Here is a 23,965-nt window from a genome sequence, read left to right as displayed (position 1 = left end):
TGACATAATGCACTCGCACCTACACAGAACAATTCTTGCAACATATTGAGGCACAGGTGTCGATGGTGCTCAAATACAACAGCGCAACCTGCAGGCTTTGCTAGTATCTGCATTTATGTTCAGTCATGTACCGGGTGATCAAAAAGTCAGTATAAATTTGAAAACTTAATAAACCACGGAATAATGTAGATAGAGAGATAAAAATTGACACACATGCTTGGAATGACATGGGGTTTTATTAAATAAAAAAAAAAAAAAACAAAGTTCACAAAATTCCGACGGATGGCGCTGGACAGCAAAACGTCAGTAACTGCTACCGTGACGGGTGAGAGGTACGCCGATTATGTTACCGAATCGCATCATCCCCAGCCTGGCTGATAAACACCTGCTGGAACGTACGATGTTAATGCAGGATGGCGCTCCACCACATATTGCTAGACGCGTGAAAGATCTATTGCGCGCGTCGTTTGGTGATGATCGTGTGCTCAGCCGCCACTTTCGTCATGCTTGGCCTCCCAGCTCCCCAGACCTCAGTCCGTGCGATTATTGGCTTTGGGGTTACCTGAAGTCGCAAGTGTATCGTGATCGATCGACATCTCTAGGGATGCTGAAAGGCAACATCCGACGCCAATGCCTCATCATAACTCCGGACATGCTTTACAGTGCTGTTCACATTATTATTCCTCGACTACAGCTATTGTTGAGGAATGATGGTGGACATATTGAGCATTTCCTGTAAAGAACATCATCTTTGCTTTGTCTTACTTTGTTATGCTAATTATTGCTATTCTGATCAGATGAACGTCATCTGTCGGACATTTTTGAACTTTTGTATTTTTTTGGTTCTAATAAAACCCCATATCATTCCAAGCATGTGTGTCAATTTGTACCTCTCTATCTACATTATTCCGTGATTTATTCAGTTTTCGAATTTATACTGACTTTTTGATCACCCGGTATTTTTCGCGATGTATCTGTGTTTTTGTACAACCCCTGTAGGTATTCTGTTAAGAAGCGTTCAACAACGTATGATAATGCAAGATGTTCGAGATTCTCAAGGGAATAGATGTAAGGTTTAGAGAAAGATGGGTAAAATACGACATGCACAAGAACGACGAGGGGAAAAGTACAAATGGAAGACCAAGAACGAAGAGCATTTGACCCAGTATTATGTTTATTATTATTAAATGTCATGTGCTATTTTTGCTGCAGTATTATGGCTTTTTTGAAAACCAAAAATCTTCCCTGCAGTGATCAAAATGGATCCTGAAAACGAAAATCTTTTGAAAATCAATTCGTGAAGCTTGTCCATGAGGTAATGAAGAAAGCAGATAAGGCGCCCACGTAGATTCTGTTTTCCTTCATTTCGGAAATTCGTTAGATATAATTGCGTATTGATGCTTAACGAATAGAACGCTAAATTATGGAAGATCGAACCAGCTTTTGACTAAGTCTTTGTTGTTGTGGTCGTAGGTCTGAAGAATGGTTCAAATGGCTCTGAGAACTATGGGCCTTAACTGCTGTGGTCATCAGTCCCCTAGAACTTAGAACTACTTAAAACTAACTAACCTAAGGACATCACACACATCCATGCCCGAGGCAGGATTCGAACCTGCGACTGTAATGGTCACGCGGTTCCAGACTGCAGCGCCTAGAACCGCTCGGCCACCCCGGCCGGCTCTGAAGAGTGGTTTGATGCAAATCTCCATGTTGTACAAACCTAATCTTCTTCGTTTTTTTTCTTTCTCTTTAGCATTTGTCCGACTTGATGCCATGGTCCGATGATTGGATTCTTCGTCTCCATTTTGTTCGATCTTGAACCACATCTGAGTGAAGATCGCTGTCTAGGTTGCCCCTTGGGCCTCTTTCTCATGACTTCAATTGTGTATGCTGCCTTTGTAATGGAATCGCCCTCTGCGCGTCAAAGCTGATAGTCCCAACTTCTCGAGGACCTGATATCATGTACTCGTACTATTCTTCTTCTTCTTCCTTTTTTTTTTTTTTAAAAAAAAAAAAAGAAGCTGCAGGCTATATCGTGCCACTCGTTTGTTCCATTCTTATGTTAGGTCTGGAGATCAAACTTGTTCTCTACAGCCAGTATGACATCTTCATTATACAGAAGTATCCATGGTAGCGGCATGTGCAGGTCTGATGTGTCAGTGTCCATCACAACAATAAACAGCAGTGGTGATAACGAGCAGCCTTGGTGGACTCCGACTGTGATTCGAAACTCATTTGACGTTTCTGCAGCTGCTTGGATATAGTTCCTCGGTTCTACGTACAGAAGTCATACTCAGTTAACAAGATACTCTGGTGTACCATGGTCTCGAAGCGCCAGCCTGATTGGGTCATTTGGTGCCTGATCGAAAGCCTTTTCGAGGTCTAGAAAAGCAAGGTGCTGACGCTTGTTCTTTTGGCGGTATTTTTCAAATAGCAGCATGGACTGCATCAGTTGTGCCACGATTTTTCACAAATCCGCCTTGCTTCCATATGATTTGAGCTGTCTCGCGAATCCTTTTGTCGAAAATGCGTTTAACGATCTTCATCTCGTGGCTCAGTAACCCGATCGGGGGTAAACAGAATACTCAGTAGGGCTTCCTTTCTTTTTGAACATTGGTGAAGTGATGCTTCACTGCCAGTCTGTTGATATTGTACCTTCTCTAATGATGTAACTGAAAATACGTCTTAGCCAACGTGTCGTTCTCCACTGTTCGAAAAACCATCACTCTGCTGGGAGGTCGTCGGTGTCAGTGACTTTTCCCTCTCTTCATTTCTTTATTCGGAGATGATGGGGATTTTTGTGCAAGCCTCATCATCTTCGAATAACTACCTCAATGTACTTCTATTTGAACTCGCTTATTGTGTGTATCCTTTAGTCTCTCTCAACAATTCCTTCCCCCCCCCCCCCCACTCTGCTCCCTCCCCCCCCCTCCCACTTCCCTCCATTACGGTGCCAAATTGACGATTCCTTCGTGCATTAGGATATGTCCTATGAACTGAGCCCTTCTTTTAGTCAAGTTGTGTCATGAATTTCTTTTTTCCCCAATTCGATTCAGTACTTCCTCATTAGTTATTGATCTACCCATCTAATCTTAAAAATTCTAACGTAACATCGCATCTGAAAAATTCTACTCTGTTCTTCTCTAAACAGCTTAGCGCGCAAGCTTCACTTCCGTAGCCGGCCGGAGTGGCCGTGCGGTTCTAGGCGCTACAGTTTGGAACCGCGAGACCGCTGCGGTCGCAGGTTCGAATCCTGCCTCGGGCATGGATGTGTGTGGTGTCCTTAGGTTAGTTAGGTTTAAGTAGTTCTAAGTTCTAGGGGACTGATGACCTCAGCAGTTAAGTCCCAAAGTGCTCAGAGCCATTTGAACCATTTTTCACTTCCGTACCAGGCCACACTGCACGCGGATATCTTCAAGATAGACTTCCCAACACTTAAATTTTCATTTGATGTTAACAAATTTCTCTTTTTCAGAAACGTTTCCATGCTATTGGCATTGGCTTTGTCTCTATTTCGCCCACAGTCAGTAACTTTGCTGGAAGACTAGTCTACCGCTTATAATGCTACCTCTGACGGAATTACAACGTCATCAGCAAACCTCAAAGTTTTTATTAACTCTTCCTGGAATGTTAATTCCGTCTCCAAATTTGTCCTTGTTTTCGTTTACTGCTTGCTCAGTATAGAGACTGAATAACATTGGGGATAGACTACACCTTGCCTTACCCTCTTCTGGATCAGTGTTGCTCTTTCACGGATCATAACTGCAGTTTTGTCTCTGCACATACTGTAAATAACATTTCGCTCTCTTTATTTTATCCCAGCTACCATCAATATATACACACTGGTATGCAAGACTTAAGATTGATGATGATGTTTGGGTTGTGGGGCGCTCAACTGCGCGGTTATCAGCGCCTGTACAAATTCCCAACTTTTGCTCAATCCAATCTCGTCACTTGCATGAAGGATGATGAAATGAAGAGGACAACACAAATACCCAGTCATTTCGAGGCAGGTGAAAATCCCTGACCCCGCCGGGAATCGAATCCGGGACCCCGTGCTCGGGAAGCGAGAACGCGACCGCGAGACCACGAGCTGCGGACACTTAAGGACGAAAGTAACTTTCGCGTGATGTGTCACTGCAACTAACAAAGCTCGGTCTCACTCGGTCCATGCATAGAAAGAACTGCTACAGCATAGCGCAGAAGAAAGAAATGCTCAATGAAACGAACAGAAATGACACTATTATTTAAAGACAAGAATTACACTGAAGTCACCGTGATTCATAGTGGTCCCCTGTGTCATTACAAAAGGCGGGAAATGGTTCTGAATAGGGTGCGTGATCACCACATACGGCAGTGGATGTTCTGCAACCTGCTCCCATGCTGGCCACATGGTTGATAAGGAGTCCTTGTTATAGAGCGTTCCATCCCTCCAATAGTGCGACTGGCAATTTCTGGATGGTCGCTGGTGCATGTGGACTTACTGCATTACGTTTCTCCAACGTAAGTCGGGGGTACTGCGAGACCAGTCCATTCGCCGATTATCCTCTAGTTCCAAGTGCTCCACCACCTGCGCTGTTAGATGCGGTGGCGCATTGTCATCCACAAAAACATACACATGTGGAAGGAGTACAGCGTCACAACACCGTTGACCAGTGAGTGTGCCGTGTTCAAAGATTTGGAGTTCAGTACGCCCACGCAACAATATGCTTCACCACACCGAAACAACTGTACCAGCAGGACGATCGTGTTCGACAGTGGTGGACGTACTCTCATATGGTGGGAGGTGAGAACATTTAATGCACTCGGGAACACTGTCGAACACGTTCGGTTTCTTGGTCCAAGTGTGACGGTGTGGACAGGCACAATGCTGCATGGGCGGACCGACCGCCAAATCTTTGAAGAAGGTACACTACTGGTCAACGTTATAGAGACACTATACTCCTTCTCAACGTGCGTTTTTCTGGGGTGCACTCTGTCCTGAGTTCAAATTTATGGATGACGAGGCGCGACCGCATCGAACAGCACTAGTGAGGAACTCTTGGAACGAGAGGATATTCGGCGAATGGACTGGCCTTTCCGTTTCCCAGACTTAAATCGCATCCAGCGCGTGTGGGATGCGCTGGCGATAATTATGGCAGCACGTCCACATGCTCCAACGACCATCCAGCAGTTGTTGGCGCGCTGGTGGAAGAATGGGACGTCCTACCGCAAGAGCCCTTACCAACCCTGTGGCCAGCATCGTAGCACATTGCAGAGCGTGCACTGCCGTCTGTGGTGATCACACAACCTAGTAAGAACCATTTCCCGCCTTTTGTGATGTCCCGGGTACCATCATGAATCGCGATGCCATCAGTGCAGTTACTATCTTTGACTAAAAGTGCCGTTTCTGTTTGTCTCATTGCGTATTCCTTTCAGTTACCTACTGTACTGTACTGCTCAAGTTCTTTCTAAAAGTACATAGGGAATACGCAAAATAATGCGAGCACCTGTACTTACTTGGGAACGGTTTGTTAATGGGGCGTTGGACCCCAGTTTGCCTGTAATAAAGCTGCAGTTCTTCTTGAAATACTGGCATATAGTGTTTGTATAGTCTCCAGTGGAATGTTATCCCACTGTTCGATCAGAACCTCTTGTACGAGGGGCGTTTGAAAAGTCCGTGCGAAGTCCGAGAGATGGCACCACCGGCGCGTATCGAGGACATGTTTAGTTAGTAGCATCTTTGGAAAGAACGCACACCAAGTTTCAGCCATATTGGTCTATTTCTTTGTGTTTGGCATTCGTGTGAATCAAGGAAGTCGAGTGATTGGCAAAAAAATTCGCATGGGATAATCCTCATCGACTATCTGGAAAAGGGTAAAACTATGACAGGTGCACATTATTCATCGTTATTGGACCGTTTGGAAACCGAGCTGCAAGAAAAACGCCGGCGATTGGACCGCAAAATAGTCCTTTTCCATCACGACAATGCACCAGCACACACCTCAGCAGTTGTGGTCGCAGAATTATTGGAAATAGGATTCCAACTCGTTTCACATGCCCCCTATTCTCCAGGCCTCGCTCCCTCAGGCTACTATTTGTTCCCCAATTTGAAGAAATGGCTGGCGGGACAAAGATTTTATTCAAACGAGGGGGTGATTGCAGCAGCTAATAGCTATTTTGCAGAATTGGACAATTCCTATTATTCGGAAGGAATCAACAAATTAGAACAGCGCTGTACGAAGTGTACGAGTCTAAAAGGAGCATATGTCGAAAAATAAAAAAAGGTTTATCCCAAACACGAAAGTAGTTTTTATTTTTGCATGGACTTTCCAAACGGCCCTCGTAACTCCTGTAGAGACGAGGGAGGCGGAAATCTGTTCCGAAGTCTGCGCTCTAACACCGCCCACAAGAGTTCGAAAATGTTCAAGTCTGAGGACTGTGCTGGCCAGGGAAGACGCTGCAGTTCAGTTGCGTGCTCCAGCCTGTCCTCGCTATGTGAATGGGTGCATTATCGTCCTGAAATATGGCATCATTGCTGGGTAAGAACATTTGAATCGTGGGGTGCACCTGTCAGGTAAAACGTTCACGTAATCATTGGCAGCAACACGGCCTTTGAGAGCAATGATGAGACCAGTAGAATACCATGATATGGCTGCCCACACCATCACACTTGCAGTTCCATGCTTAACCGTTGGAATCAGGCAATCAGGACTGTAGGCTTCTTTTGGAATTTTGCAAACGTAAACCCGATCCGATGTCGGAAAGAACTAAAACGTTGACTCATCGGACCATATGACGTGTTTCCACTGATCAGCCGTCAAGGATTTATGCCCCTGACACCATGTTTTATGCTTCTTTGTGTTGGTTATAGTCACCAATGGTTTCGGTATAGCAGCTAGTCTATGAATATTCGATTTATGGAATTCTCGGCGGACAGTGTCGATAGACATGAGGTCTCGAAGACGGCTATTGAGCTCTGCAGTCACTTTAGCCGCCTTAGTTTTGTGTTGTTCAGACACAATTCGTGTTAGCGCACGACGATCTCTGTCGTTTAGTTTTGATTTGCACCCACTATTACGTTCACACGATGATGTCTTTAAATATTTTGGATAGGCTGTCGTGACTGTCGAAACAGTTGCTCTTGAAACGTTCAGTAAGTTGGCTGTCATGGTTACTGATGCTCTAGCTAATCGGGCCCCCACAATCTGCCCTCTTTGGAACTCTGTTAGGTCTTTCATTGCACGTCGACCTCGGCCTATGAATGCAAATACGAAGTGTGCACTACTCGTAAACAACCTGCACTGATGCACAGCCAGTACTGAACACCCACAGTCCAGTGCGACACGCGCCTCACCTGCGTTATTGACCGTCAAACGAAACCATCCCATTATGCCACTGGTCACATTATTTTGTCTATCCGCTGCGATCATGAGTATCTGGACACCAGTAGGTAATGCGGACTTGCCGCTAGCCTGCTAGAAGTCATGAGAGGTGACTCGCCATTATAAAAGTAGGCGGGCAGCAATGTGTTGTCAGTAGAGCAGTAACAGAAGATTGGCTCGGTCGGGAAAGCTCAGTAACTTCGAACGTGGACTGATCACTGGAAGTCACTTGCGTAACAAATCCATCAGGGACAACTGAACCCTTCTAAAGCTGGCCACATCGGTGGGTTGGTTGATTTGGGGGGGGGGGGGGGGGGAGGGGGAGGGGGGAAGGGGACCAAACAGCGAGGTCATCGGTCCCATCGGATTATGGAATGATGGGGAAGGAAGTCGGCCATGCTCTTTCAAAGGAACCATCCCAGAATTTGCCTGGAGTGATTTTAGGGAAATCACAGAAAACCTAAATCAGGATGGCCGGACGCAGGTGTAAACCGTCATCTTCCCGAATGTGAGCCCAGTGTGCTAACCACTGAGGCATTTCACCCAGTGGCCACGTCGGCTGTTAGTGATGTGACTGTGAAGTGGAAATGCGGAGGAACAACCCTAGTTATACCAAGACCAGGCAGATCTCGTGTACTTACGGAGAGGGACCGTTGCCAGCTGCAGAGAGGGGTTGTAAAAATGGCATTAAATCTGGGGAAGGAATCAATTGTGCATCTCAAAGTGCTACCAGCCGTCCAGCTAGCACACTGATTGTGTGTAGAGAATGGGGTACAAGGATCGAACCGCTTTTCATATGCCACACATCTCTATAGTCAACGCTAAGCGACGCTTCAGGCGATGTAGAGAGCGCCATCAATGGAGATTGGATGCCTGAAAAGGGTGATTTAGAGTGATGACTGCCTGGAGAACGTTACCTGCCATCATTTGTGGTGACAACAGAAAATTAAGGAGGAGTGACATCACTGTATGGGCGTGGTTTTCGTGGTTAGGATGTGCTCCCCTTATTGCACTTAAGAAAACGCAAAATGCGGAAGGATATGAAAACATTTTACAGCATTGTGTACTGCGAACAGTACAGGAACAGTTAGGAGGTGACGACTGTTTGTATCAGCGTGAGAGTACACCCTGTCATAAGGCAGCTTCTGTGAGGCAATAGTTTGTGGACAATAACATTGCTGAAACGGAATGGCCTGCCCAGATTTGCGACCTGACGCCAATGGAACACCTTTGGGATGAGTTAGTACATCGACTTCGCCGGAGAGTCCAGTATCCAACATCGTTACCATTTGGCTGAATTCCTCCACAGAAATTCATACATCTCATTGAATGTGTCCCTAACAGAGTTCAAGCCGTCATAACGGTGAAGCGTGGACACACCATGCACTAACTGATGTTCTGACACTTTTGATCAGCTGCCTGGGGATGTCTTCTTATTTAAATATTTTATTGTGTGGTTTGTTCAGTTAAGAGGTTCAAATTCAATGCAAATTGTATTGATTCAAGATTATGGTTGTTGCATACAGTATGTCTTTGTTACTTTGTAACGAGTATTTCACGACACTCGAAGAACCGTTTCTCCCCGAATAGTTTTCTTACTTCTGTGTTTTCTTACCCACACACAATTTATACCCGACTCAAGCCAATTCAATAGTTTTCGTGTTCCTCTTATTCGTTACCCTCAGTGGACTCAGAGTAATGAAAACGGTTCGTTACTAACTTGTCTTATTTCTCACACGTTCGTGTCGTCTCGATGGTTTTCGCATTCCTGCAGTTAGTTATTTCCAGCGGAACAAGTCGTTAGCGACACGGAGTGCCGCATACGCCTTGTCACTCGGCATGTTTTCTTTCCCTGGATGCAATTTGTGTCCAACTCTGGCGGAGTCAGCAGCATTGGTAATTGTTCAATTCCTTCATTTCACACGCTACAGTATTCACCGTACAGCAAATCGCTGACTTTTCGACAGTCCACAGTTTCACACGTTGCTCTTAACAGCACTACAGTTAGCAGCTGGGACATAGCTACTGCCGTCCGGCGAAAGTACGTCGCCCCATAGCCTTGAATTGTCGTATCTTACCATGGCAGAGGCTTGTCGTTGTAGGGCAGAACTGTCGTGCCTATCTACACGAGCCAGTGGCCTAGCGATTCAGTTTGGAATTTACTTTGTCGCTATCCAGAATCCCCATAGGTCCGCCCACATAAGCATTTGACATGATATTGCTAACACTCGCTCCTCCGCCCCTCTGTTTCCACATGTTCCTCCATCACCCTCTCCACTTCTTCCTTCCACCTCTGCCTCTCTCCTCCTCCCCACTCTTTCTGTCTCTCCATCTGCTTCTCCTCCCTCTTTCTGACCATTTCCTACACACACACACGCAACCTTCTCCTCCTTCTCCTGTGTCCCTATACCCCTCCCCCTTCTCTCTATCCATCCCCTCCTGCCTTTTTCTCTTCCTACCCATTCCTCCATTCAGGCTGATGCCACTCCAACAAACATGCCTGTCATGCAGGGTAGCCTACCTATCAGGGACTGAAAAACTGTTTCTTGACCCTGACGTATGGGCTGCCATGAAAAGCTGGTTGATATGACAAGCTGATACGAATGGAACACAGCTTATCTGTTGTGCAGGGTAGCCTGCATGTGGGGGCTGTAAAACTGTCTCTTTCCCCAGATATGTAGGCCACAATGCAGAGCAGCAGGTCGATCATTCAGCCTACTCCTCCTACACAATATGAATGTCATGCAGGGCAGCCCACACATTGGGTGCTTCGAAACACGTTTCTTTCCCATATTTCTACTCCTGTTGGGTCTAGAAGGTAATAACCCCCACAGTGCTGATACTCGTTAGGCTTGCTGTTTCTGTGCCAAATTTGGCTGAAATCGATCCAGGGGTTTGGGAGGAGGACCCAGACATGTACACATTCTTACAATTTGCTTTGTATATGACAAGGAGATCAGTTCTTGCAACTTTATCTGTTATCATTAAAACCAGTACAGTCTTGGTTACTGTTCATTAATATGTAGAAGAGAAAAATCTGTCACGAAGGAGTGCCACTCAAATGCCACATTAACTAGTGCAACTATACACACAACTTATTATGACACAAAAAGTATTTATTTATAATGATTACAACAGTATAAATGTTCAACAACGAAAGTGACAAGTAATGAACACTTTATAAATGATATTTTGTAACATAGTTCCTATTCGGTTTTGCAGTTGTCCCAGTCAGTTTCTGGGTTTTTGTTACACCTGAAGATGCTGCAGAGATTTTTCCCTAATACTCCTAAATGGGTGGTGGTTGAAGCCGACTAGGTGGACTTTAAGGGCGAGTAATTTCCCTAGGATGGCCAGTGTTTGCAACACTCAATGCAGTACCTAACAGAAGCGCTGTAAATGGGACAGGGAAATGGTTAATGAAAATGCCTACATTCTGCTCCTGGAGCCGACTGGCTGAAGGGGCTAGATGTTAAAGAGTTTCATGGAGCGGTTTTGCGATCCCAAAATAAAGGACTCAGCGAGCGTCCTCGAGTGGCTGGTAGCAAGTCGTGAGTCATCTGGGACGGAGCCTGTGTTTTAATGTGGTTACCATTTCGGCAGCCTAGAATTTGTGATTCTTCGTGATCAACGAGATTACTTTTCCGATAAGGAAAGCCTGAAAAGCAACCAAAATTGCTTTCCCATGTACGGGCGTCGAATTCTACTCAGGCACTATTTTTCTAGGCGAGTATTGCAGATTAGTCAGTGTGGACTCGTTCGGTAGAAAGAGGCCTTGGAGCAGAGTGTGAAGCTTTTATGTATATGTATGTATATATCTGTGTGTGTGTGTGTGTGTGTGTGTGTGTGTGTGTGTGTGTGTGTGTGTGTGTGTGTGTGTGTTTGGCCCTTAAGAAGTGCTATCACTGGGTGGCTGGACTTCCTGGATATCCAGATCAAACGGTAATACGCTCTATATTTGCACTTATGAAGGGCTGTGGGCTTTTGGTCCTTGAGCCCTTCTGGGACGATAGTTATTGAATTTGGGTGTTCACTGGGGTACCATTACGGTGGCCTTATGTACCTAGATTCGATGCCAACATTATGGGGAGATAGAACCCTTCCAGCCCAAGTGGCGCGAATTCGCCACAGAGTGTCGATATTGTTGATCAGTTTCCGAATGGAGTTTTGGATGGCTTCTCAGAGGATCACAGTGTTTAGTTCCACATACAGACCGCTGATGTGTGCCAATGTGGGGTCTCTTGGGATCATCTGCAAGCATTGGTTTTGTTTGACCTAGATTGGCTTTAGGGTCGAGTTACATATGGTGCCCCATGAGGAATAACCATATAGGATGGCCAGTAGTATCGTTTCTTTATGTAAATGAAGCTCAGTGCAGACATTCATTTGTGCACTGGCGAGAAGGGGATTGGGCTGGTGAGTATGTCGTACGATGTGAGCTCATTTTCCTCATAAATGTATTTTGAAGAGCAGCTTCTTGCCTATAGTGATTCCCAGGTATTTTATTTATTCTGATTAAGTATGTTCAACGTGTCCACCGATTAGTCGGTCTCGTAATTGTGGTCGGTGTCTGGTGAACATTATGACCCTGGTCTTTCCAGCGTTGAATTTGGTATGGTTTGTAGTTGTACATTTCTCTGTCATGGTGAGTTGTCGATGCAGGAGCCAGATCGCTGCTTTAACAGCTCGGCAACTGCTGAGAATCGCCTTATCATCAACGAACTGCACCAGGACCACTTGTGGGAAAACAGGCAGGTCGTCGACATAACGCATGAATAACAGCGGTGACAGGACAGATCCTTTGGGGATGCCCTCTGACAGGTGCTGCGTGCTAGAAGCGTTGACGATTTATTTTGACGAAACAACGGCGCTCTTGAAGGTAACTGTCGATAAGTTTTGTACTAGTCTGGGATGGTTATCTGATCGTGAAGTTTTGTGATAAGTTTATCTTTCCACACCTGGTCGTATACCTTTTCTATACCCAGGAGCGTGAAGCCATTGGATAGCTGGAGGCAGTATTGGATAAAAGTTACGGACTTGGCTAAGGTTAACCGATACCAATAAATTTCATATTTTGTTACCGTGAAAATTTGCATGTGATGTTTTTTGTGTGACCTTTTCCCTTACTGACTTTGAAGTGTAATCTTGTTTCCTTCTTGCGGAAATTATAGGCGAAAGTTGTTAGAAGCCAGATGGAGGCGGTGTAGGAATAGTCGAATCTTGAAATCTTCCTTAAAAATAGCTAGACATCCGCAAGGCTTCTACCAAGGTCATTTCAAAAGTTCTGCGCACTATAACACAGAATTGAAGAAAATGATTTATTTTACAAAATACCTTTATAGGACTTCAATATAATCTCCATTCTTGCTTGATGGCAGCCCAGATCACGTGATCTGGGATGGCAGCTTCCCAACTTTTTGGCAACTTCTGTATTGCGGATAGGGGACTTTCATTGTTGAATTGTCTGATTACTTGGGGCACCTCACTGGAAGAATCATCAATTGTATCAACGTTTTACACTGAGGTGTTCCTTCAGTTTGGTGGCCTCATATCAGTACCGTATGTAATGTGGGGAAGTATTTCCCATTCATATTTGTAGTTAGTTTCTTTCACTGCTAGGACAATATGTGGTCTTGAACTACCGTGCAAAATGTGGACTCCAGCTGCAAGCATGTCAGGTCTTCTCTGGCGAACATTTTTCAGAAAAGCTTGTAGTACGCCTTTGTTACAGACATCCCTGGCTCACTCCATTTGTAGCTATGACTCCATTAATGTCAAACGCAAAGATCATCATCGGTTTCATCTTTGATTGGTCGCTGTGCAATTTTTTCTGGCGCGGAGAGTCGGAACTTTTCCACAGTGACGGCTGAGACTTCAGTTATGGCTCAAAATCTCGTACCCAGGTTTCATTAAGTGCAATAGCTTCTTTTAGACACTGTTCTTCTGTTCGATAACGTTAAAGCAATTCTTCTGCGATTCTTTTGCGACCTACTTTCTGGTCTTCACTCAGATCATACGGAAGCCATCTGGCAGCAACTTTCCTCATCTTTAACTTTTCTGTTCTGATTCTGTAAACCAAAGGGAAAGACATTGCGGCCTCAAATGCAATTTCCTCACATGTTCCTCTCACAAAATGTCACTAGCCTGAGAGGTGCAGTCTGTTGCAGTTAACGGCCTTCCACGTCTTGGGTTGTTCTCAGTGCTTACCCGACCTTCAAGGAAACACATGATACCGTGCTGCTATCCACTACACTACTCCCACACACCTCTCTCAAATCGTTGGAAACTTCCGTTGGGTTCTTTCCACGAAGGGATTTGATTTTGATGCAGAAACGCATGTCACTACGTGTAATCCGATCTACCTCGGATTCAGCTCCCATTTTATACTGAGGTGACAAAAGTATTGGGATAATTTAAATAGGCTGTTTAGGTTTCTATGTTGGTAACGTCACTTAGCGCTCTGTATGAAAATCACTGGCTGTGCTGTGTGCAGTCTGTGGCTTGTTGGCATTGTTGGAATATTCGCTATTGTAGTGTTGGGCAGTTGGATGTGAACAGCGCATAGCGTTGCGCAGTTGGAGGTGAGCCGACAGCAGGGGTGGATGTGGGGAGAGACGGCAGAATTTTGAGAGCGGACGATCTGGACGTGTGTCCATCAGAGAGAGTAAATTTGTAATACTGTACGAGGGCAGTTCAATAAGTAATGCAACACTTTTTTTTTCTGAAACAGGGGTTGTTTTATTCAGCATTGAAATACACCAGTTTATTCCCCAATCTTTTAGCTACACAACACTATTTTTCAACGTAATCTCCATTCAATGCTACGGCCTTACGCCACCTTGAAATGAGGGCCTGTATGCCTGCACGGTACCATTCCACTGGTCGATGTCGGAGCCAACGTCGTACTGCATCAATAACTTCTTCATCATCCGCGTAGTGCCTCCCACGGATTGCGTCCTTCATTGGGCCAAACATATGGAAATCCGACGGTGCGAGATCGGGGCTGTAGGGTGCATGAGGAAGAACAGTCCACTGAAGTTTTGTGAGCTCCTCTCGGGTGCGAAGACTTGTGTGAGATCTTGCGTTGTCATGAAGAAGGAGAAGTTCGTTCAGATTTTTGTGCCTACGAACACACTGAAGTCGTTTCTTCAATTTCTGAAGAGTAGCACAATACAGAGTTGATCGTTTGACCATGGGGAAGGACATCGAACAGAATAACCCCTTCAGCGTCCCAGAAGACTGTAACCATGACTTTACCGGCTGAGGGTATGGCTTTAAACTTTTTCTTGGTAGGGGAGTGGGTGTGGCGCCACTCCATTGATTGCCGTTTTGTTTCAGGTTCGAAGTGATGAACCCATGTTTCATCGCCTGTAACAATCTTTGACAAGAAATTGTCACCCTCAGCCACATGACGAGCAAGCAATTCCGCACAGATGGTTCTCCTTTGCTCTTTATGGTGTTCGGTTAGACAACGAGGGACCCAGCGGGAACAAACCTTTGAATATCCCAACTGGTGAACAATTGTGACAGCACTACCAACAGAGATGTCAAGTTGAGCACTGAGTTGTTTGATGGTGATCCGTCGATCATCTCGAACGAGTGTGTTTGCACGCTCCGCCATTGCAGGAGTCACAGCTGTGCACGGCCGGCCCGCACGCGGGAGATCAGACAGTCTTGCTTGACCTTGCGGCGATGATGACACACGCTTTGCCCAACGACTCACCGTGCTTTTGTCCACTGCCAGATCACCGTAGACATTCTGCAAGCGCCTATGAATATCTGAGATGCCCTGGTTTTCCGCCAAAAGAAACTCGATCACTGCCCGTTGTTTGCAACGCACATCCGTTACAGACGCCATTTTAACAGCTCCGTACAGCGCTGCCACCTGTCGGAAGTCAATGAAACTATACGAGACGAAGCGGGAATGTTTGAAAATATTCCACAAGAAATTTCCGGTTTTTTCAACCAAAATTGGCCGAGAAAAAAAATGTGTTGCATTACTTATTGAACTGCCCTCGTATATCATGAACTGATATACATGACTTTTGAACATTATTAAGGTAAATACATTGTTTGTTCTCTATCAAAATCTTTCATTTGCTAACTATGCCTATCAGTAGTTAGTGCCCTCAGTAGTTAGAATCTTTTATTTATCTGGCAGTATTGGCGCTCGCTGTATTGCAGTAGTTCGGGTAACGAAGATTTTTGTGAGGTAAGTGCTTCATGAAAGGTATAGGTTATTGTTAGTCAGGGCCATTCTTTTGTAGGGATTATTGAAAGTCAGATTGAGTTGCGCTAAAAATATTGTGTGCCAGTTTAGTGTTGATCAGAATAAGTAAAGAGAGAAATGTCTGAGTACGTTCATTACTGCTCAGCTGTTTGAAAATCAAATAACGTAAGAGGTTTATCAGCACAGTAATTCATAAATTTTTCAAAGGGGAAGTTTCAATAGTTCTTAATACCGTGTCGGACGTCCTTTTTTCCGGCTTACAGCAACAATTCGCCATGGCGTGGACTCAGCAAGTCGATGGAAGTCCCCTACAGAAATACTGAACCATGCCGCCTCTTCAGCCGTCCATAATTGCGAGAGTGTTGTCGGTGCAGGATTTTGTGCACGAACTGACCTCTCGATTGCGTTCCATAAATGTTCGATGGTATCCAAGGTTAGCAAAGACACTCACGTCTTTCGTCCGCTGCCATAGCGTAATAACGCCAAATTTCGCCGCACTGTTCTAAGGAAGACGTTCGCCGTATGACCCACATTGATTTCTAAGGTTACTTCACGCAGTGTTGCTTGTCTGTTAGCACTGACAACTCTACGCAAACGGCGCTGCTCTCAGTCGTTACGTGAAGGCTGTCGGCCACCGGACCGTCCGTGGAGAGAGAGGTAATGTCTGAAATGCGGTATTCTCTGCTCACTCTTGACATTGTGGATTTCGGAATACTGAATTCCCAAACGGTATCCGAAATGGAATGTCCCATGCATCTGGCTCCAACTACCATTCCGCGTTTGAAGTCCTGTCGTACAGCCGTAATCACCTTTTCATCTGAATCACCTGAGTACAAACGACAGCTTCTCCAATGTGCTGCCAGCCATTGTGGCCTAGCGGTTCTAGGCGCTTCAGTCCGGAACCGCGCTACTGCTACGGTCGCAGGTTCGAATCCTGCCTCGGGCATGGATGTGTGTGATGTCCTTAGGATAGTTAGGTTTAAGTAGTTCTAAGTCTAGGGGACTGATGACCTCATATGTTAAGTCCCATAGCGCTCAGAGCCATTTGAACCATTTTCTTTCGCTGTGCCGCCCTTTTTATACCTTGTGTACCCTATACGACGACGTCTGTATCGCTATCCCATGACATTGGTCTCCTCAGTGTAAATGCGCTGAGCAGTACGGCGCGTAATTTGTCTCGCGCGTTGCACATCGCCGAAAGTACGTGAAGTGTGATTTCGCGCGAAGCCACGGAAGCTCCGAGGCGCGGACGAAACAAACGTTTCAATGTGTCTCGATAATATCGAATATACAGGGCTATTACAAATGATTGAAGCGATTTCATAAATTCACTGTAGCCCCACTCATTGACATATGGTCACGACACACTACAGATACGTAGAAAAACTCATAAAGTTTTGTTCGGCTGAAGCCGCACTTCAGGTTACTGCCGCCAGAGCGCTCGAGAGCGCAGTGAGACAAAATGGCGACAGGAGCCGAGAAAGCGTATGTCGTGCTTGAAATGCACTCACATCAGTCAGTCATAACAGTGCAACGACACTTCAGGACGAAGTTCAACAAAGATCCACCAACTGCTAACTCCATTCGGCGATGGTATGCGCAGTTTAAAGCTTCTGGATGCCTCTGTAAGAGGAAATCAACGGGTCGGCCTGCAGTGAGCGAAGAAACGGTTGAACGCGTGCGGGCAAGTTTCACGCGTAGCCCGCGGAAGTCGACGAATAAAGCAAGCAGGGAGCTAAACGTACCACAGCCGACGGTTTGGAAAATCTTACGGAAAAGGCTAAAGCAGAAGCCTTACCGTTTACAATTGCTACAAGCCCTGACACCCGATGACAAAGTCAAACGCTTTGAATTTTCGGCGCGGTTGCAACAGCTCATGGAAGAGGATGCGTTCAGTGCGAAACTTGTTTTCAGTGATGAAGCAACATTTTTTCTTAATGGTGAAGTGAACAGACACAATGTGCGAATCTGGGCAGTAGAGAATCCTCACGCATTCGTGCAGCAAATTCGCAATTCACCAAAAGTTAACGTGTTTTGTGCAATCTCACGGTTTAAAGTTTACGGCCCCTTTTTCTTCTGCGAAAAAAAGGTTACAGGACACGTGTATCTGGACATGCTGGAAAATTGGCTCATGCCACAACTGGAGACCGACAGCGCCGACTTCATCTTTCAACAGGATGGTGCTCCACCGCACTTCCATCATGATGTTCGGCATTTCTTAAACAGGAGATTGGAAAACCGATGGATCGGTCGTGGTGGAGATCATGATCAGAAATTCATGTCATGGCCTCCACGCTCTCCCGACTTAACCCCATGCGATTTATTTCTGTGGGGTTATGTGAAAGATTCAGTGTTTAAACCTCCTCTGCCAAGAAACGTGCCAGAACTGCGAACTCGCATCAACGATGCTTTCGAACTCATTGGTGGGGACATGCTGCGCCGAGTGTGGGAGGAACTTGATTATCGGCTTGATGTCTGCCGAATCACTAAAGGGGCACATATCGAACATTTGTGAATGCCTAAAAAAACTTTTTGAGTTTTTGTATGTGTGTGCAAAGCATTGTGAAAATATCTCAAATAATAAAGTTATTGTAGAGCTGTGAAATCGCTTCAATCATTTGTAATAACCCTGTATACGAAACAAACTGTAGTCGGTATTTTTTCAGCCCTATTCAAGAGGCTGATTTGCAAAGACCCGCACCCGTTAGTAGGCACACTGCCCAGTCCAGAGTTCCAGAGAAAGACGTGCAACAAACAAGCACGAAGTGAGCGCGCACACCGCCGGAAAAAGGACCTCGCGAGATTAATTAAAGCAGGAGTCGAGAGCGGAGTGCGTAGACTAAACACAATTTGTGGGGCGCGAGGCGCAAACGACGGAAAACGCAAACGAGCTGCCCGCCCCCACACGGAGATGCTGGAGAAACGCTCCCATCGCAGCTCCATTGTGCGCCGCACTCGCTTTCCCCGTCGGGCGCACTCGTTGGGACGGCCAAAGCCGCGCGCCATGCCGATAGAGTTGTTTGTTTCTTCAGCATATTAAGTTTTTTTCGGTCATCCATGTTCCGTGACTTCCGTATGGCATTCGATACAGTTCCGCACTGCCGCAAAATTCGATGGAAGGGGCTATCAGATCAACAGTGTTATTGCGTTGTAGAGATTCCAGAAAACAGAACACAGCATGTACTCTGAAGAACCAAAGAAACTGGTAGAACTGCCTTATATCGTGTAGTGCACTCGCGAGCGCGCAGAAATGCCGCAACACGACGCGGCATGGAGTCGACTAATGCCTGAAGCAGTGCTGGAGGGAAATGACACCACGAATCCTGCAGGGCTGTCCATAAATACGTAAGAGTACGAGAGTTCTTCTGAACAGCACGTTGCAAGGCATCCCAGATATGCTCAATAATGTTCGTGACTGGGAAGTTTGGGCCGGCCGGAGTGGCCGTGCGATTCTAGGCGCTACAGTCTGGAGCTGCGCGACCGCTAGGGTCGCAGGTTCGAATCCTGCCTCGGGCATGGATGTGTGTGATGTCCTTAGGTTAGTTAGGTTTAAGTAGTTCTAAGTTCTAGGGACTGATGACCTCAGAAGTTAAGTCCCATAGTGCTCAGAGCCATTTGAACCATTTATTTGGGGAATTTGGTGGCCAGCGGAAGTGTTTAAACTGAGACGAGAGTTCCTGGAGCCACTCTGTAGCAATTCTGGACGTTTGGGTTGTCGCATTGTCCTGGTTAAGTTGCCCAAGTCCATCGGAATGCACAATGAACATGAATGGATGCAGGTGATCAAACAGGATGCTTACGTACGTGTCACCTGTCAGAGTCTTATCTAGACCAGGCAACATGTTTCCAATGTTGGTGTTAACGGGCCGACGCGAGGCGTAAGACTTTGTGTCGTGCGGTCATCAAAGGTACGCGAGTGGGCCTTCGGCTCCGAAAGCCCACATCGACGATCTTCCGTTGAATGGTTCGCACGCTGACGCTTGTTGATGGCCCAGCAATGAAATCTGCAGCAATTTTTGGAAGGAAGGGTTTCACTTCCGTCACTCTGGACAATTATCTTCAGTCGTTGTTGGTCCCGTTCTTGCAGGATCTTTCTCCGGCCGCACCGATGTCGGAGATTTGATGTTTTATCGGTTCCTGATATTCACGGTACACTGGTGAAATGGTCATACGGGAAAATCCCAAATTCGCTACCTCGGAGATGCAGTGTCTCATCGCTCGTGTGCCGACTATAACACCACGCTCAAACTCATTTAAATCTTGATAACCTGCCATTGTAGCAGCAGTAACCGATCTAATAACTGCGCCAGACATTTGTCTTATATAGGCTTTGCGACCGCAGCGCCGTATCCTGCCTGTTTGCATTCCTCTGTATTTGAATACGCATGCCTACAACAGTTACTTTGCCGCTTCAGTGTATTTCTCAATAGAGAGAAGTCTTCAGACGTGCCCCAAGGGAGTACTATTCACATTATTTATCAAAGACTGTACACAACATCGAAAGTTCCATGCTGTTGTGTACAGAGAAATCGCAGCGCTAGAAAATTGTAGTGAAATGCAGGAAGACCTGCGGAGGATCGATTATTGGTGCAGGAGTGTGAATTGACCATCAGCGTAAACAAATGTAACGTATTACCTATACGCGGAAGAGCCTTTATTGTGTGACTACACGACTTTAGAACAATTACTGGAAGCAGCTAATTCCATAAAACATTGGGTAGAACGCATACGGTGGAAAGGCAAATGCCAGACTCAGATTCACTGAAGAATCCTCAAGAAAGGTAGTTCCTCAATAAAGGACGTAGCTTACAAAGTCTCTAATGACGTCGATGTCGACGGGTCTCTTCCTTCCCTTCTCCCTTTCTTTCTTCCTCCCTTGCTTTCATGAGTGATACATCATTCCAAGACTCGGAATGACAATATTATCACACAACCCCTGTAACCGACATAATTGCTCAATAAGTGAAAACCCGCGTTGTAATAACTAATAATGAAGGAAACAAAGTCGTATGGCATTGTTGGCTGGAGCAAGCTAAATCGCCTAACTGGATAAGTATTTGTGTCCTTCGGGCACAAAGGCACCTTCCCTTCGCGAAGTGTGAGAGTTGTGTGTTTAAGTGTGTCTAGTAAGTGTAGGTGCCTCTAATGGTGTGTGTGTGTGTGTGTGTGTGTGTGTGTAGTGTTGTGTTTGTTTTTGTGTTGGATGAGGGTGAGAGAAGCGAGAGGGTGCCCGCATGTGTAACGTCTCTGTTTTACATCATCACAAAACGTGGTGTTTTCACACTACGCCCTCCACAGCCTGCTTGCTCAGGACGAATAATCCTAGCGTTTTTCACAAGCACAGCTGGGGGCATAGCCTCACAAAAACGTTTTTTCAGGGGTTCTTAACCTATGGGAAGCTCAGACTAAGCATACTGACAACGAAATGTCGGTGAGCCCAGCATTTGAGCAAATCTGACTGGCTCCGCCTCGTTGCGCTTACACAGCCGACCGCCCGACTACGAGAAAGAAAGTTGAACACACACACACACACACAACGGCAACCAAAACACTCACAGCATTCTACAGGGCCGATTTTATGGTGAAATTGACCTCTCTGATGACGGTCTTTGTTTGTTACAGGAACGAAGACGCTGCAACTGATCCAGGAAACATCGTCGGTCGCCACCAACTACCCACTGGTAACATACCTTTAACATCTATTCATGAACTGTGGCAGCTGGCAACACAAATTAGCCAGTAGCCGTACAAACCGTGCAGGCCGTGACAGGGTTTTCTTTTTTTCGACGCCGCTTGTCGTGGCACTTTTATCCCTCTGTCGTATAACTGCTGTTCTTCAACCACTTTTTGTCTGTAATATCCTGTATGGGGCCATCTTAGTGGGTGATCGCATCTAGATCTACAGACAACACGAGAATCTCCCGTCCTGTGACTCCTCGGCAGAAATACTAATCCTTTCGTAGAGGTGACAGCAGAACATTTTGCGATGGTCACCGTGCAAGTGCGGGCATGAGTGGCCCCAGTGATTCTTAGCCAATCGGAAACTGCATGATCCAGGCATTTTCATTAGCTATTTCGTGCCCTCGCTGATACCTCTTCAGTATGGTGCTGCTTCCTCCAGGACTTTCAGAAGTTTTTTTCCAACGAATGTTGGAAAACGGTAAAATATTGGGCCAAGGTAAATACAATTACTATCAAAACAGACGAGAGCGTTGATGTTCACCCGTTGCCGCCCGGGTTTGAGAGACAGGCTGAATCTTCACTATCAGGAAACTCTATGGAGCAATCAGGTCAAGCACCTGGGGGCCACATTCAAGATACTTTTCAAACTGTGTGTAGAGGTTGGCGAATGAGTTGTAAAACTCATCCAACTATACTGTCTACTGGCCAGCTAGTAGATGAAGGTCAATACGAAAGCCTTTCCCCCCCCCCCCCCCCCCCCAAGCTGCTTTATATGGTTGTTCCATGTGGAGGACAACCAGACCCTCTAATTTCAAAACCATCCAGACGTGGCAAAATCGGTATCGTCGACTCATTATTGCGGCACCAAAGTGGGCAAGAATAGGCGAACTTCATGAAGACCTTAAAAAACCACCCAGTAAAACATCGTCCAACGCAAACACCAGACCATGGAAAAAGTAGATGCCTGTGACCCACATCGCGTCATCTAGAACATGTTGGATCAATAGCTCCTGTGCGCTAGCACCGGGTCCAGGTGCCTTGAGCGATCATCGGAGTCCCACAGTGGCTATCTACCAAACTTTCACGCACATACTGTAAGGATCAAAGGACACAAGGCCCAGTGCCCTTATCACGATTGCATTTAAGATAAAGTTACATCTTGACCGTCCACAAAAAGAAGGATGTTGGGACACACCTGTCTTTATCGGAAAATTATTCGGCCCTCGTCAATAAAGCATGCCCAGACCATCAGCCATTTAGGAGGACTCCTGAAGAACGAGCCCATGATCCCTAAGATAGATAAAGCCCCCTTCCCCTGACAACCGGAAATTGGCCCTGAATCCAAACAGCGAACAGGAACAGCATACAGGCACAGCCAGGAAATGATATGTTACAGGATGACCGAGTGGAATTCTTCAGTGGGTCAGTCAGGTGGCTAGTTAAACTCACGTGTTGGACTCCTCCTCCTTGGCCGTGGCACTGTCCAGCAACCGCACGATGTCGTCGCGGTTGTTCATGGCGGCCAGCTCCATTGGCGTATGGAAGTCGATGTCCATGGCCCAGAGGTTGGCGCCCCAGTTGATGAGGAAGGTGACGCACGCCTTGTGGCCGCGCGCAGCCGCGAAGTGCAGCGCCGTGTTGCCGAAGTTGTCGCAGCGGTCCACGTCGCCCCTGACAACAGGTAAACAACTCATCAGCGTCGGACTTGAAAGGGACCTCCGGAGGAGAACAGCTGTGGACTACATCGCGTCACCTAGAATATGTTGGATCAGTAGCTGGGACTGCAAAGAATTTGGTTGTTCTGAAAATATCTTTGGGTCGCCACTGCTAGATTTTGTATTCCATTCTCGCTGGAGTCTATAGATCTTATCTGAAGCAAGGCATCTGCAGGGGACGACATTCCCTCAGAAGTATTGAAATCCTTGGGAGGAAATACCATTTCAACTGGTACACAAGATACATGGCACAGACGAAATACACTTAGAATTTAGTAATCCCACTTCCACTAAAGGCAAGAGCTGAGAAGTGTGAACACTGCGAAATCATCAATTTAATAAATCATGACTGCAAAACACTACAGCGATTACTTACAGATCAGTGGAAAAACTGGTAGAAGCAGACCTTGGGGAAGATCAGTTTGGATTTTGGAGAAATGTGGAACACATGAGGTAATACTGGCCTTTCGAATTACCTTAGAACGACAAAAGTTAATTAACAGCAGTTACAGATTAATAGAACCTGTTGACAATGTTTACTGCAATGCACTTTTTGCAATTCTGAAGGTAGCAGGGAAAAAAATATGGAGACTAAATTTTATCTACAATTTGCAAATAAACCAGTCTGCAGAGATAAGAGCCAAAGGCCATAACAGGAAGGTAGAGACTGAGAAGTATAGTAGCTTATATTCCATATTGTACAGTCTGTATATGGGCAAGCAGTAAAGAAAACCATGAAGGAATTTGGAAAGGGAATTACAGTTCAGGGAGACGATATAAAAAAATTTCAGATTTGCCAGTGGCACTGTAATTTTGTCAGACACGGCAAGGAACTTGGAAAAGCAGTTGAAAATGAGATATAAGATGAATATCAACAAAAGCAAAACAAGGGCGTTGGAATATAATCGAATTAAATCAGGCGATGCTCAGGCAGTTAGATAAGGAAATGAGACGCTAAAATTAGTCGATAGCAA

General features: G+C 45.9%; 1 protein-coding gene across 1 annotated transcript in view; it reads right to left on the bottom strand.

The window, feature by feature from the left end:
- The window catches only part of LOC126456494 (ankyrin repeat and SAM domain-containing protein 4B), a 271,923-nt gene that overhangs the window by 38,463 nt on the left and 209,495 nt on the right, over window positions 1–23,965 (bottom strand). The window contains exon 3 of the mRNA XM_050092243.1: window positions 22,726–22,947. Within this exon, the coding sequence (XP_049948200.1) occupies window positions 22,726–22,947 (222 nt within the window). The remainder of the gene's footprint in view (window positions 1–22,725; window positions 22,948–23,965) is intronic.

Source organism: Schistocerca serialis, chromosome 2, assembly GCF_023864345.2.
Source record: "Schistocerca serialis cubense isolate TAMUIC-IGC-003099 chromosome 2, iqSchSeri2.2, whole genome shotgun sequence".
Lineage (NCBI taxonomy): Eukaryota > Metazoa > Arthropoda > Insecta > Orthoptera > Acrididae > Schistocerca > Schistocerca serialis.
This window is presented reverse-complemented; position numbering and strand designations above follow the sequence as displayed.